We start from the raw sequence: 17,019 nt of genomic DNA on the forward strand, positions 1-17,019 counted from the left end.
ATTCATAGGATTACGTAATTATAATTTAAAAATTCTGTCCTGCGTTACTTTCCTCCTATATTCTGAAATTTAAAAACCTGAGAATATTTAGTTAACTGATCGGTGTCACGTCAATTATTCGCGGCTCCCATGTCACGAGGCCGCGGGAGGAAATGATATTATAAACTCATCCAATGCGCTGTCAAAGCTCGTTACACGCGCGGCGGGAAAAGCCCGTCGCTGTAGAAGGCTGCGGAAACACGTCACGGCTCAGCGGAACAACGTTGCGCTCTAGTAGGGGGAGCGAAGCGATTCTGCCCCACCTGCCTCAACATTCCACTTGGACAGCGGCCATTTTACATCTCTCCTCAAAAACTTCAAGCGAGTCTTCTCATGAGGTTCTTACACAGTTAAAATGTTTCACCTTAAATATAGCACAAATAACTCAGGGAGCTTCGTAAAGTACCAATATTCCAGTAAATGTACGGGCTTCCAAGTTTACTTACTTTAAAATATGAACTCATACGAATTATTTTAGAGTTTTAATAAATACATTTAAATGTTTGTCAAGTCCACATTACACACACTTTCATTCTTCTACGTGTTTTTTTTAACCTTGTTTACAACGGAACACTGAACCCATGAAGTCAGAATTTTCCATTAAGAACTAGTCATGTGGAACTACAAAGAACCATTAGTTTACTTGAAGCACGTTCTTCCTTGAAAAGTCCGTAGATTTAATGTACTTATTAATACAATACTTACCATAAATTTCCTCATACACCTTTCTAAGAACGTAAGTGATGCAAATTTCTAAACTAAAATATATATTAAGTAAAAAGTAATAAGAAGGTCTATAGAAAGAACTCGTCCAGAAAAGAAATTCTTGATAGATCTGCCAGATGGTTTGTTCCTGCGAAAAGACTATACTCTGCCTTTGAAATCAGAGCTTCTAAAGTTCTACATATTTCAGTTCAGGAAGGTGGATTATCCCTGGTTTTCCTTGCGAAAATAGGTTACATCCTTTGATTTTCTTTGAGAAAGTTCAGACTTAGCACTAGCACCGCTGTGGTTCGTGCTGGTGTTCGAAGAGAGACGGCGCCAAGAGGAAACAAAAGGTAACTCGCCGAGCGAGTTGAGCACTCGTGGAGCGAGTAGTTAGCGCAAACTCGTTCATCGGATTCATAACCTCTGGGTTGGTGTTGACCAGGACTGAGGTTGGAAAAAAACACTCGCCGGTGACTTGGGATAAAGTACTCGTCGAGCGACTGGGAGAAAGCTAGTTTCGTAACGAGTTGGTGAAACAAAGGGGCACAAGTCGTCGATTTCTGTGGGCATGAGCGTGGCAGTTCAGTGGCTGGTTGAATGTGGCAGTGCATAGATACCTGACTTTTGACTTAGCCAACGATATTGTGGTTTCACTGGGTAGGTATCATGCAGAGATTACACGCAATTGTTTTTTCGTGTTTGTAAAACCAGGCGATGTATTTGTTAAAAAGTCTAAGTATTTTATTTTTGAACTATTTGTTTAAAAAAAATTGGTTGTCTGTAAAGTCGGTTTACGGACGATAGTTTAACGTGACAACGTCATAACAAAACATTGATGAAATTATTGCATACTTTTATGAATAAAATTGAATCATTTTTATTTTGATAATGAAAGAATAAATACTTGAAATTATACTAGTAATCAGAATTTTAAAATACAAGAATAATTAACCTTTATTGCCGAAATTGTTGTTGTAATAAGCAATGAAAACCACATTAACTTTTCACTTCACTTTATAAACAGTCAAGTGGAAGAGAGATAGATCCGGCGCAAGCGTACAATGAGCATAACGGGACACAGAGCAACGGAACAATGTGCGTAACGGGACACAGAGTAACGGGACAATGTGCGTAACGGGACACAGCGTAACGGGACAATGTGCGTAACGGTACACTTTTTCGTGCGTGCAGCCGGTGTTCATCGATTCATTAGACGTTGTCACGTCAAAAAAAATACCTGTGTGAGGTGGCGTGGCTGAGCTGGTGTAGAAGCACTGCTGCTGTCTCCAAGCTAACAGAGACTGCACTTGCACCCATCTGCCACCCGCAGCGCCAGCATCGGCGCGCCCCAGGCCGGCGGAGCACGCAGTTTGGAACGAATTCCGTTCCTCTAAATTACACAACAGTCTGTGTTTTTATTTTCGAGTCATGCCTGGCGGTTGGTTCTTTTTTTGTTTTTCCTCCAGACTCGCTCACACAAAGCCAAGAACAGCCTTGGAGCGAAATATATATTTTTCGATATCAACCCTTCGTTAAATTTAACGAAACCTAAAACACAGTGCAGCTTTTTTTTTTTTTTTTTTTTTCGTTGACTGGGCCAATTTTTTTTTGTGTAACACAAATGCTCGCTTCATTTTTTTTTAGTCGTGAATGTGAGCAAACAGAGCTGCCTGCTTGTAAAAATATAAATATTAAAATATATTTTGATGGTAGATGTGTGTCAGAAAACATTTTAAAAATTTACATAAAATAAGGGGGTTGTCTGTAAAGTCGGTTTACGGACGATAATTTTACGTGATAACGTCTACGAAAAAATTATGAATAATTGCATACTTTTTTAATTTTCAAATGTTATTTACAGTTTTTGCAAATTTAATTTAAATAATTTGTTTAAATATAATCACGAACAATTAGTTAAAAAGCCCGTCTTAACCTGTTTGTTATTATAGAAGATTTTCTCGCACGGTTGTTGACCGGTTCTTGCACGCTCGGCTCAGGTGGAACGTTACATTTTTTCGTGCGTGCAGCCGGCGTTCATCGATTTATAAGACGTTATCACGTCAAAAAAACATTTTGCCAATCAAGCCGGTTAGGGAGGGCTGTTATAGTGGTTATTTTGCGGCTACTTAGTCGACATGGAATCTAAAAACTGTTTGGCAAGCCAACTATTTATTAAAATACTCCTTAATTCTTAAGGCACCTTCTCCTAATTGAGGTGGGTGGTTCACATAGCCAGCTCTGGACGTGACATGCAGTTGTACCAAATCCGACTGTCCTTCAGCCACGAATTCCTCCTCTCAGTAGACCCTTCCCCTTGTATTTTCCCTTTAATGACGAGTTTCAATAGCTCGGACCTTTAGCCTCTCATTATGTGCCCAAATAACGAGTTTTTCTTTGCTTTATAGTGAGCTTTGAAATATAAAATAAAATCAAGTTTGAGAGGTATAAAGACTACTCGGAATAATGTCGAGACCATTCAAGGATACGAATAGTTACTGCCCATTTTTTTGTCCACATGAATTGCGTTTATGAGGTTATACTTCTTTAGGCGCGTTATGAAAAAAATTATGAGATTGAATTTTTATGATGCGCATGCACCATGCAACGAAAATTTTACAGAATGAAAAATGGCTACATAATAAAGGCTTAATACAAATAAAAATTATTTATGTGCTTTTAAATAGTATACTAAAGTGATTGATATTGAATACCGAACCACATAGTTATAAACATTTGTTTATTGTGGACATTAGTGATGAAAATTTTGTATATAAACTTTTAAAGTGTATTTATATAAGTTAGGTTATGTTCCTATGTGTATAATTTATTTGCATTATAAATTATTGCATGGTTACTTAATAAATAACTAAAACTAAGAAATAAGAGTAACCCTTCAGCCATTGTTTATTAAAATTTATTTAGATTATTTTACAAAATGAAATAATACATTTTATACACGTGTTATATATTAATAATGAATTCAAAGGATTTGTATAAAAAATTAATTGATTGAATTTATACTTTACCAACATTATTTATATCACTCCAGTCCTTTTTTATTTTATTTTTACGCGTATTAATTATATGCAAATTTAAAGTTAGTTTTTTTTACCAAGTAAGTATAACTTCTAACTAGCATACATACGTACACGTAACAATGTTTTTTCATGGAAGTTTTATTTTATTTATCAATTTAACTTCAGTTGTAGAAATAGCTTCACGCATAAAAACTGTGAAGTGACGGACATTTGTCATAAATTAATAGAGTCGTATTATTATAAACAAAAATTATCTTAGTATTGGTGTATTATAAATTTAAAAGAAACAAACCAATTAAATACATTCGCTACCTTGAATGAAATTGATCGTGACCTAGCTAAGTATAATATGTAAGTCATGGAAAAAAAATTAATTCTCGACTAACATTAAAGCAACTGGCATTATTTTAATTCAACATAAGCCTGAAAAGTTTTGGAATTTTATATAATTTTTGTATAGCCAGGTTCTTAATTTCGGAGATTTATGCCGAGTATCCGGGCTTTGATAGAGTGTTTCTGTACCAAAAAATAGATCTCAAAACCTTTTTTACTTTTTTTTTCCAGAGTAGTCTACCTTCATCTTACTTCAAAATCTTCCTTCCCTCTAATATCTTACATCAGGCTATAATCTATTTCTCATATTTTTTTCCCTTTGTCACTATTGAAAAAAAAAATCTTAATTACACTTCAATATTCAATCTGTTACTAAGTTTAATAATTTTTATTTATCTTGAAATATCCCCACTTAGTCAGAAAGTTATTTTCACCGAACATCATCAGTTCCATCACCGAAAAAATTACTGTGCATTTTAATTCTTTATTCTTCCGTACACTGTTGTGGTAAAACCTATTTTTAATGCGAGAATGCGTCACAGAATAAAACACTCGTTGCAAAACGTTAGGAAAAAGTGACGCAGAAAAAGAAATAAAATAATAAAACCAGTACTGGCAGATTAAAAAAAAATACATTTGAAACGTTGGTGAAAAAATACTGTTTTTTTTTCAGAGACAAATCGCACACGACTTGAATATAATAATTATTTCTACTATCTTCACTCCTCGAGACCGGAAATTCCCTCGATATTGACCGGACAATCAACACCGATTCACTGATTCGTCACGGCGTTGAGTGGAATTTTATTCCCCAATAACACGAAAGAATCGCCATCTTAGTTTTGTGAAATAATATGCAATAATTAGAATTAATATTTATCCATGTCATTTTTCTGGCATTGCAAGGGCATATCCCTGGATAGTAACTTCACAAGCTATTATACCTTGCTAAAATCGAATACTAGCCAAGGTCGTCGAGTTCACAGCTGTCAGGAGGAAAAATTAAGGTCGGGATTATAAACTACGCAAGAAACGGAAGAACGGAAGAAACGCTAAGATGCAAAAGGTTCAATTAAAAAAAGTTTTCAAATACCGGCTTATGAACAAAGTACCTAAAACGTAAAATCGCAACACAAGAATCGACTAAATTTCAACTTATTGTGTTTCGGCTTTTGTTTCCAACGTCCATATTTGAAGTAAAGTGTTCCGTAAACTTTAAAAAACGTAGACGGCATGTGCATAGAAGGCAACGATGTAGTATTTTATTGATAAAGTTTTCCTTTGTTAAACTTTCGCACAGTGGAAGAAATACTCTTTAAAATAAAATTATTGACAATTTCATATTCTTGCATGATATATATGAATAATTATAAAGAGCCTGGGGAAGAATGTTTTCTATTTTTTTTGACGTGATAACGTCTTATAAATCGATGATAGCCGGCTACACGCACGAAAAAGCATGACTCATTGTCACGTTCCGCTTGAGCCAAGCGTGCAAGAACCGGCCAACCACCGTGCGAGAAAATCTTCTATAATATCAAACAGGTTAAGGCGGGCTTTTTAACTAATTGTTCGTGATTTAAATTTAAATTAAATTTGCAAAAACTGTAAATAATATTTTAAAATTACAAAGTATGCAATTTTTTCATCAATGTTTTCTTATGGTGTTATCACGTAAAATTATCGTCCGTAAACCGACTTTACAGACAAACCCCCCCCCCCCCTTTTTTTTACAGTTTCACGTAGGTGACATTTTGCGACTTTCGTGTTTTGAAAACTACAGTGATATTTTATTTCCTTTTTTTGCGTATTACGTTGTTGTAACTCAAGAAGGTCGACCAGAGCCCGGAACTGGGTGAGGCAGAATGCTGTGTCACGGAGTGTGGCATGGACACCGCGCCGCAAGCTGCTACTAAATATTCAGAATATTCCAAAACGGGCAAACAGGAGAGGGGGTGGATATTCTCTCTCGAGCGAAATGGTAATTCCTTCTATTTTTTCGTTTGTAAAAGTGGTCGCATTGTTGGTCGCGGTGCGCGCCACCAGCTCCACGCGATCACACGGTAGGGCGGGCTCCTGGTCGGGCGAGGAGAGAGAGAGTGAGAGAGAGAGAGAGAGAGCCGCATCCCGCACGCTCCAGGGAGCCTCACGCCAGAACTGCGGGCGGTCGCGCGGTCTAATTGCCAGCGGCGATGGTTATTACCAGCGAGAGGGACGGGACACCACACTGCTGCCTGGGGGCGGTGGTGACTCGCGAGGTGGCGGGCGGGGGCGGTGGTGACTCGTGAGATGGTGGGTGGGGGCGGTGGTGACTTTGAGGGGGCGGGGGGGGGGGCGGTGGTGACTCGTGAGGGGGCGGGTGGAGGCGGTGGTGACTCGTGAGATGGTGGGTGGGGGCGGTGGTGACTTTGAGGGGGCGGGGGGGGCGGTGGTGACTCGTGAGGGGGCGGGTGGAGGCGGTGGTGACTCGTGAGGGGGCGAGTGGAGGCGGTGGTGACTCGTGAGGGGGCGGGTGGGGGCGGTGGTGACTCGTGAGGGGGCGGGTGGGGGCGGTGGTGACTCGTGAGGGGGCGGGTGGAGGCGGTGGTGACTCGTGAGGGGGCGGGTGGAGGCGGTGGTGACTCGTGAGGGGGCGGGTGGAGGCGGTGGTGACTCGTGAGGGGGCGAGTGGAGGCGGTGGTGACTCGTGAGGGGGCGGGTGGAGGCGGTGGTGACTCGTGAGGGGGCGAGTGGAGGCGGTGGTGACTCGTGAGGGGGCGGGTGGAGGCGGTGGTGACTCGTGAGGGGGCGAGTGGAGGCGGTGGTGACTCGTGAGGGGGCGGGTGGGGGCGGTGGTGACTCGTGAGGGGGCGGGTGGAGGCGGTGGTGACTCGTGAGGGGGCGGGTGGAGGCGGTGGTGACTCGTGAGAGGGCGGGTGGGGGCGGTTGTGACTTTGAGGGGGCGGGTGGAGGCGGTGGTGACTCGTGAGGGGGCGGGTGGAGGCGGTGGTGACTCGTGAGGGGGCGGGTGGAGGCGGTGGTGACTCGTGAGGGGGCGAGTGGAGGCGGTGGTGACTCGTGAGGGGGCGGGTGGAGGCGGTGGTGACTCGTGAGGGGGCGGGTGGAGGCGGTGGTGACTTTGAGGGGGCGGGGGGGGGCGGTGGTGACTCGTGAGGGGGCGGGTGGGGGCGGTGGTGACTCGTGAGGGGGCGGGTGGAGGCGGTGGTGACTCGTGAGGGGGCGGGTGGAGGCGGTGGTGACTCGTGAGGGGGCGAGTGGAGGCGGTGGTGACTCGTGAGGGGGCGGGTGGGGGCGGTGGTGACTCGTGAGGGGGCGGGTGGAGGCGGTGGTGACTCGTGAGGGGGCGGGTGGAGGCGGTGGTGACTCGTGAGAGGGCGGGTGGGGGGCGGTTGTGACTTTGAGGGGGCGGGTGGAGGCGGTGGTGACTCGTGAGGGGGCGGGTGGAGGCGGTGGTGACTCGTGAGAGGGCGGGTGGGGGCGGTTGTGACTTTGAGGGGGCGGGTGGAGGCGGTGGTGACACGCACAATGACGACGCGCTCTCGCTCTAGAGGATCGATCAGCTGCAGCTGACGGCGTGACCGTTCAAACCCGGCTGTGTCTCGGCGTGAGCACTCGGACCGTGTAGCGCGGGCGCGACGAGTGCCCCCCACTCCTCCCCCCTCCACTCGTTGCGATGTCCGCGGGGGACGAGTATCCGCAAAGGGCGGTCCGAGGGCAGCTCTCGGCGGCCGGAGACACGACAAACGCCAGGAGTCAGTCTGCTTTGCTATGCTTTATGGCAGCGAGGCGAGAGATGCGTGGATATCATATGCTTAGAGACAGGAAAAATTCGCGGATTCATTTTACCCAGTGCGGAAGCGAACACGTCCTGAATGGCCCGGTCAAACAGGGCAATGGCTTCTCTTGCAGACGGCCGCCAATCACAAGGGAACTGTAGCTAGCGCGGGCATACACCTTACCTGCAGTCTAGTGAGTAATCCGGTTCTTCAGCAAAAAAAAAAAACTTGTCCCTAGTTATGATGTTCAATGAGAAAGCTAGCTGGGCGATGAATACAAGGCCTGGGCTGTATTTCCATCTGGCGGTCCCAACTCGGTCGCTCCACTGGACGCGTCAAAGCTCGATGGCGGATGTCCACCAACACATGATCGATCATGTGCGGATCACACGTGATCAAAGAGATTACGTAACTCGTCACCCGCGTGTCACGCAGAGCAAGTGAACTTGAATAAGCAATGCCTGCAAAAACAGTTGAACGCGAGAGAGAGAGAGAGAGCGCAGAAGCCGCTTTCTAAAAGAGGGTGACTCTTGAACAGTGACGCGGACAGAACTATATAATGGACGTGGAGAAATATAGTCGCTGTCCACACCGTCTGCTTACGTTAACTTCTTCTAAAACAAAATGGATTATGATGAGGTTCTTACTATCATTTAAAGAATTTTTTTCCGGAGGTTTTAGGTTTTTAATATCTACATCAATATTACGTTTAAAGGTAGTAGACAAATCTCGATATTTTTAGGCTGCTAAATTGCTTGCGCTGACTTAAAAATGACTGATACATCAGTTTAATGTACTAGCAGGTCTTAAAAAGGAATATATCTCAGCTTCAGTGCTTTTTACGCTGACAGCTATAGGCCTATGTAGTCCAGTCGCGCGCCAATCACAAAGAAAAAAAATCGCTAGCGTGGGCATACCTTACTGCAGTCTAGTGAGCGATCAGATTTTATTAGTGTAGAAAAACTTGGTAAACTCGCTCATCACGCGTGGGAAACATGCCGCTGGACAGAGGAAGCAGCTAGGCTGCAGGGAAAGCGAAGAACATTTGTTGCGAGACCCGCGCGCTCTAAACTCACAGCCAACGCCAGATGGTCGGCTGTGTAGCGCCCCTTTGATGTCCGGACCGCGCCGGGCGGAGGGCATAATTACACGAGCCTGAGCCAACACCCGCCCCGGGACTCCAAGCGCTTACCGTGTGAACAAGGCTCAGGCCAGTAGCGTCCGGCCACTGAAACAACCACGGAAACAACCATGATTCAACGAGGGCTGTTTTTATTTCAACCTCCGATGGGCTATAACACATTTACATTACATAATTTTATCACCAATCGTACAGCAGGGTTTTACTTAGTTTTCTACACAATCGCCAAAACGATCGAGGCATTTTTCACATTGTAACACAAGCTTCTCGGTGCCTTCCTCGAAGAAGTCAGCCGCCAGTGAATAGAGATACAGGGCCAGCGCCTGTATCTGCCTCTCCCTCACGACGCCGCTGTAAAGCGGGTGGACTAATCGCACGACGCACTGGCACCCGCGTCAAGACGTATCGCAGGAGATGCGAGCAGTGCGGCACAATGCGCCGTGTGATTAGTCCGCCCGCCTCACAGCGGCGTGGTGCGGGAGAGGGAGATCCAGGCGCTGACCCTGTACTTCTATTCACTGGCATCGAGAAACCTGTGTTACGACGTGACAAATTCCTCGACCGTTTTGGCGATTATGTAGAAAGTAAGTAACACGCTGCTGAACGTTTGGTAGTAAAAATTTATAATTTTATGTGAATTTGTCGGTTTTTTTATAGCACATCGGATGTTTAAAAATAAACAGCCGTCGTATCACAGCCAAAAACAAATTTAAACTTTAAGTACCTACTCATTTCACGTTCAAAGTGTACATACACGGTAATACATGCAACTAAAACAAAAAACCTTTTCGCCAGGCTGGACTGCAGCTTGTGTCTTCTCACGACGCGCTGATATGCTACAGACTAGCGTCAGTCCCTTCCCTTCCCTTCAACCCCCCCCCCCCCCCCACGCGGACAGCGCGGGAGACAGAGACAGAGAGAGAGAGAGAGAGAGAGAGAGAGAGAGAGAGAGAGAGAGAGAGAGAGAGAGAGAGAGAGAGAGAGTGAGAGTGAAATGGGGCCGGTGGGATGCGGCCACTGTTCACTGTTCACTGTTCGAGTCAAGCCGCTGACCATTGTCAAGAGGAAGGGAGAGGAAAGGGGGTGCGCTTCTCTTGCGAGAAGGGGGAAACCAAACCCACTACAAGAGGATTAACCACACAAGAGCCCTCGCCTTAGGTCCCGCCCGACCAATTGTCTCCGCTCGTTTGAACGGAAGAATCGCTTGTGTCGCCGACTGCAGAAGTGGCCGAGGCTCAGCGCTCGAGAGAAGTGGTTGGGGATCACGGGGGAGAAACTCTAATTACTAGAGCTGTAGCAAACCGTATGTATTCGTTACTGAGTAACGGGTGCGGCATCTAGTAACGAGTAACGAAACGTTACACACGAATGCATTTCGTTACTCGCATCTTTCGTATGTTTTACGCATGCGCGCGCTTATTCGTTACAAAGAACGATGTTTGTTTATTAATAAAAGTATAATTTGGAAATTCGTCGTCCAAGTTTTTTACTGTTTATTAAAGGTATTGTGTGTGTAGACAAAGTTTTAGATTCGAACAGAAACAACGTAAGAAAATATTTTTTAACAAATAAAAAATATGTATGTTTTTGTTTTTTATTATCGCGTATTTTCACGTTTTATGTTCTTATCTTAAAAAATATATTATAATAAAGCCACTCTAATGAGATTTAATTGTTTCTTGGTTAACAAAAGCTGTTAATTATCAAATATTTTTAATTGTTTATATTCGATTTATTTTTATTTACGCGACGTCATACTGTACGCGTACGAAATACGACTCGATTTGTTGCTGTTACATAACATAGCATGTGCCATGTTATGCGGTATCAGAAGTAACGAGTAACGATACGAAAGTAACGAGTACTAATTGTTATAGAAACGAATACATACGGGTACACATTTTTTCGTTACTTTTACACCTCTACTAATTACCGAGACTGAGACCTAGTTTTTTGAAGTAGTTATGTGCCCGTCCGCTAGATGGTAGTTTTCATAATATATTGCTGACACAACTACATCAATTTATTAGGAGATGTAATGCATAAGCTATTATCAGGCAAACAAACCAGTGAAAATTCACTCTATTTAGGTAGCCACTAATTTTGTGGTGTGTAATACAATGAGTTTTTGCACCTCCTACTCCTTTATTTATTACATGACGGTTTATTACTAAACAGCATTAAGTATATTCGCATCGATTAAATTGCGCCGCCAAGGAGATAACTTAATACAACCACTTCACCGGAATGCCCCACACTCATCGCCTGCACGAAACGCCACCCACACAGACCCACAACAGATGCTCCCACTCCCACTTCTGCACCCCCACCACCCAACACCACCTCACACCGAACATTTCCCCCCCTCAAGGGAAACGCCTGGACCAAACCGCCAACCATCGCCACGCCACCCATCCCCCCACCTAGCACCACTCCCCCGGTCACGAACAACCCAACCACCTCCGCAGAAGCTACCTCCCTCACCGAAACCTTTCACACCATCATCTCCTGGATAAAAAGCTACCTGCCCATCATCCGCCGCACCATGACTGCCCTCTCCCAAGCCCCCACCAAAACCGAAAAGTTTGAGGTACTCCTTCAAGCCCTGCTCTCACTCTTCGAATGAATCCCACACCACCCCTCAAGATCCTCATCTGGAACACCTTCTCCCTCCTCCCCAAGCTCCCAGACCTCCTCCACCTCATCCAGAGCCACTCCCCCGATGTCGTATTCCTTTCAGAAACCTGGCTCTCTCCCACTGACCAACTCCTGATCCCCGGCTATGCCACCCACCGCTCCGACTGCGACGGGAGGGGCGGGGGGGTGGCACTGCTCCTCCATTCCAGAATTTCCCACCATCGCCGCAACACCCAAACGTCCCCCGCGACTGAGGCGGTCGCTGTGCGACTCCACGGAGGTCCCTACGCCATCACCCTGGTATCCCTCTACCTACCCCCACAACACCCCTTCCCCACAGCTGAAATTGTGGCCCTCGGTAGGCTGGATGCACACGTCGTGCTTGCGGGGGATCTCAATGCCACACACCCCTTCTGGGGCTGCATGACGGCCAACAGAAGGGGCCGTTCACTTCGTCAGCTCCTCCGCACCTCCCACCTCTCACTCCATGCCCCCCCTACACCCACATTCTACCCAGCTCAACAAAACAGACATCCTAGCATCATAGACCTCGCCCTTTCCTCAGCTCTCCCCCTCATCACAGACCTCCGCACCATCACCACCGGCACCTCAGACCACATCCCCGTCATCGGCTTACTCCATTACTTCCCCCACACCAACCCCCACCTCCCCCGCTTCGACTTCCCGAAGGCGAACTGGTTCGCTTTCCAGAACTCCCTCTCCGACTCCCTCGATCTCACAACCCCCTTCAACTCCCCAGCCGATATTGACACCAACACCCTCACCCTCACCCATGCAATATCGGATGCGGCTCACGATCATGTCCCTCTCGCCCCCCACCGCTCCCGCCTCATCCCATTCCCGCAGACCATCAGAGACGCTCTGTCCCTCCGGAACCGCTGTCGTGCTCGCTGGCAGGCCAACCGGTCCCCGCTCAGCAGGAGAATCTTCCTCCTGCTGCGGGGCTGGTGCCGCCGGCTGACGACGGAGTGGAAGGCCCGGCAGGAAACACAGCGTCTCGCCTCCCTCTCCACAACCACCGGCTCCCTCTGGTCCTACCTCAGGCGACTCAAAGCCACCCCATCCACCATCCCACCCATCACCACTCCCACAGGAGTTGCAGAAACTGCCAAGGAGAGATCTGAGGCATTGGCCGCCTACCTGCAAACCACCTTCGCCTCAGCCACCAACACCTCCCTTTCATCAGACTCCTCCGATGACGAGGCTTCCCCCCTCTCTCACCACGTAACCTTCCCCCTACTCCCCGACACCCCCAACTTCCCCCTGGTCACCCCCAGGGAACTCCAAAAAATCATCTCTCAATTCCGCCTCTCTGCGGCCCCCGGCTCAGACTCAATACCCACCCCAATCCTACGTCACCTACCCCGGAAAGCCATCGTCTTCCTCACCAAGCTCATCAATGCCATGTTCATCCACTGCCACTTCCCCTCCTCTTGGAAGACAGCCATCGTCTGCCCCATCCCCAAACCTGGCAAACCACCGACCCTCCCCTCATCCTACCGACCAATCTCTCTCCTTCCAATCCTATCAAAGGTCGCGGAGAGGACCATCCTGCAACGCCTCCTCCTTGTCATCACTGACCACAACCTACTCCCCAATCACCAGTTCGGCTTCCGTCCCCACCACTCCACATCCCACGCCATCGCCCGGGTGGAACTGCTGGTGGTACAGGGCTTCTCCAGGCGGCAACACACGGGCATGGTGCTCCTCGACCTCGCACGAGCCTTTGACTCTGTCCCACATGCTCAACTCATCCGCCGCCTATCCGCCACCGCAATCCCCCCGCACCTGACCCGCCTTCTCTGCTCTTTCCTGGAGGACCGCTCCTTCCAGGTGAGAGTGGAGAACATCCTCTCTAACCCCCGACCCATCCAGGCTGGTGTCCCCCAAGGAGCCATCCTGAGCCCCATCCTGTTCATCCTCCACATTGCAGACCTCACCCCTCCACCTGGCACCTACCTTGTCCAATACGCTGACGACACATGCCTCCTCGCCTCCTCTGTCTCTGAGCCGTTGCTCAGGGATCGCCTCAGTCGCGGACTCACTTCCCTGAACACCCAATTCCTAGCGCACGGCATCGGGATCAACCACGCCAAAACCAACGCCATCCTGTTCTCCAGATACCACCCACGCCATGACCATCCTCCCAGAATCACCCAACACACCATCCCTTGGTCACCAACCATCCGCTACCTGGGAGTCACACTGGATGCATCATTCACATTCCTCCCGCATCTCAACAGTATCTGTGCCAAAACCAGAGCAGTCATGGGACAACTAGCCCCAGTCCTCCGCCCCACCTCCGGCACTTCGCTCCAGAACAGAATCACTGTCTATCGCACCCACATTATCTCCCACCTCATGTACGCCTGTCCCACCTGGTCTCACTCATCCCTCTACAACCTAAGACCTATCACCAGGACGTACTTCCTTGGCACCCGTCTGATCCTGGGGCTTTCCCGCGCCACACCCCCGGCAAGAACTCTTACATGAAACCAGTATTCCCCACATCCACGACACCATCTCCAAAACCACCAAGAAATTCGTCCACAAATGCTCCCACAACCTCAACCCCCTCATCAGACAGATCGCTGACCCTCCCCCCAACTCACCTCACCCCAGAAGACCGCTCTTCACGACGGATCATCTCCAGGCAGAGGACTCCACCGACGAAGACGACATCGACCCAGCGGGAGGGGCCGGTGGCTAACCCTGGGGACCAGTACAGCTACGAGAAGGCACTGCGGAACCAATCACACCACGGTACTGCACCACTCTCTACCTGACCACCCCACCGAAACGCAGATCCCGACGCCGGCCGCAAGGACCGGGCCCGAGCCAACGGACCCGGCCACACCATCACATCACCACCACCCTCACCACCAAATGTAAATAGACACTTCACCTCACACAAATCACCTGCCCCCAAGGACTTGAATGTTGGAAGGGACAAAAAATGTATGTATCTTTAATTGTAAATACCTTAATGTAAGTGTATCAGATGTTTTCTTCCATGTTTTTTCTATTTGTATTCTCCTTTTTATAATAAAGAGCTAATTTTTGGCGGGGCGGACCCCCTGGCGGGGGGTCCCCCATTAAAAAAAAAAAAAAAAAAAAAACTCTAAAAAACTTTGTGTGAGAACCTCTATTCCGATTTTTTCATTTGCTGGTAGTTATGGGCCCACCCAGCAGATAGCGGCACATGTCGCGTGAAACAAGGTTTCAGTTTCCACTGTAAGAGTCGCACTTCTTTATTTCCCTCCTTGTTCTGTGTCCAGGATGGACCGCACGGCGAGATGCAGGCGGACTAGGCCCTGCTTGCTTGTCGCAGCCTCGCAAACACTGGCCGGGACCAGACGGGCTCCCAACACTCGATGATCTCTGCAGCCTTCGAAAGTGGACCACAGCTTGTTCGAAGCTCCCTGTGTCTGTGTTTTGAAATCATTTCAAAGTTTCATCTCGTATGTAAATTTATCCGGATAACTTCTTAGCTGTAAACTGTAGAACCATTATAAAACCATGCTTGCAAATAAAATAAAGTCCCAAATGGATTTTTGAAATAGCCAACAAGGGGAGCCTGCAGTCTGAAATGGACAAGACCAGTAGTCTCTCTACTAATTATCACCTCGGCAATACTAATGCCAACCTCAAAACCAAGAGTAAGGGTGAAAGCTGAATTCGACTCCGAAAAGCAGTACTCCCGGTGAACTTTCTAGTAAAAAAAAAAAAAAAAAAAAACTGGATTCCACCGTACACAAAACTATTCCTCCAAGTGAGAAAAATACTGATGAAGAGTTAACACGCAAATGAGAGACGGATAGTAAAATGCCATGACAAGATTTCGCACAAACGAAACAATAGCTCTTGACACCTCCACGTGAAAATCGCAGTTACAAGCATCTACAGACCCATAAGTTTGTACTGTATAAGAATTACAATATTGCTTTTTATTGTTAATTTTGGATACCAGATACATCCTAAACGTTACCAGGAATTTTTTTCCCCCCTGAAGAATAGATCCGTGATCACTCACTATAAGGTCATTCAATGTTTTTCCAAAGCTGGGCGATACAAACAATTTCACGTCTTGTAGTCGCAAATTTTGAGTATTTTTCTCAGAAACTTATGGGAACGAGCAAGAACTGAGGGCGAAGGCGGCTGTCCTAAGCCACCGCCGGCGGCTAGGGTGGAGCGAGGGCGACCTGCGAGTAGTGTCCACTACTCTGGGTAGCACGCTCTGCCACTGGCGCTGCTACCGGCTGGGTGCGCTACTCTGGGTAGCACACACGGCCGCTGGCTGCAGCGAGGACGGAGCACGGACGGAGTGGACTGGGAGCGGTCGTTACCACAACGCCGAAATACCATAACGCCGAATGTCAAAATTGACCACAACGCCGACAGCTAGAAAACTGCTGTGTACCACAACGCCGAAATAACAACTGAATGAAGTGTTTCTTAAATGTACCTTAACGCCGAAGTACTACAATCAAACCTAACCTTACCTAACCTAACCTAACCTAGCGTAATATAACCTAACCTACTGTAACTTAACCTAGCCCATCCTAGCCTAGACTAACATAACCTAGTCTTACCTAACCTAGTCTAACCTAACCTAGTCTAACCTAACCTAACCTTTGTGGCAGTCCTGCAATGACATTTTTCGGCGTTAGTGTATTTCGGCGTTGTGGTCAATTTGGCATTTCGGCGTTGTGGTATTTCGGCGTTGTGGTGCGTCCCCGACTGGGAGCACCCCGAGGAAGTCTGGACGCGAGGCGCTGCTACCAGCTCTCGCTACAGCGGCCCGGGAACATCTATTAACAACGCCTGGAAGGAGAGTAGGGCTGCCGGCTGATACATTAAGGCTGTTCCTGTAATCCCGGTGCTGGCCGGGCGAAGGGGGGAGGGGGGGTAAGGTACCACAATAGCGGAGCGCCTTTCTCAGGGCACGTGCCCCCTCCCCCCCCTCCTCGTAAACCCCCTCACGGCAGCCTCGCCCGGGCGAATGGACCGTAAATCACGCGGTCTCAATAAACGAGCGTGCCTTGCGGCCCTAGGAAGGGCGTGAGGGCTGTATGAAGGCGCTCTCTCGCGGCTTGTTCCAGGGCGAGTACACGCAACACAGTCGCCTGGCTTCATTTAGCCAGCGGAGCATACAGTAGGGGCCGCTTGAGAAAACAGAACAATACACTATATACAAATATATGTATATATATGTGTGTGTGTGTTTCTTAATTGTGCAGTATTATTTTCATTTAATGTATTTCAGTATTCTTGAAATATTTCACTACATCTACAATGAGAGAAAGGCTTGTTTGCCTCAACAAAA

The 17,019-nt window shown here is 47.4% G+C and overlaps 1 protein-coding gene across 1 annotated transcript in view; it reads right to left on the reverse strand.

Moving 5' to 3' along the window:
* LOC134537232 (uncharacterized) overlaps nucleotides 1-11,894 on the reverse strand; it is a 52,210-nt gene extending 40,316 nt beyond the window's left edge. Inside the window, exons 1-2 of the mRNA XM_063377498.1 lie at nucleotides 11,799-11,894; nucleotides 6,269-7,684 (exon numbers count right to left, since the gene is read on the reverse strand). Of these exons, the coding sequence (XP_063233568.1) occupies nucleotides 6,269-7,684; nucleotides 11,799-11,894 (1,512 nt within the window). The remainder of the gene's footprint in view (nucleotides 1-6,268; nucleotides 7,685-11,798) is intronic.
* Nucleotides 11,895-17,019: the final 5,125 nt, after the last annotated feature.

The sequence above is a fragment of the Bacillus rossius genome, chromosome 12 (genome assembly GCF_032445375.1).
Source record: "Bacillus rossius redtenbacheri isolate Brsri chromosome 12, Brsri_v3, whole genome shotgun sequence".
NCBI lineage: Eukaryota > Metazoa > Arthropoda > Insecta > Phasmatodea > Bacillidae > Bacillus > Bacillus rossius.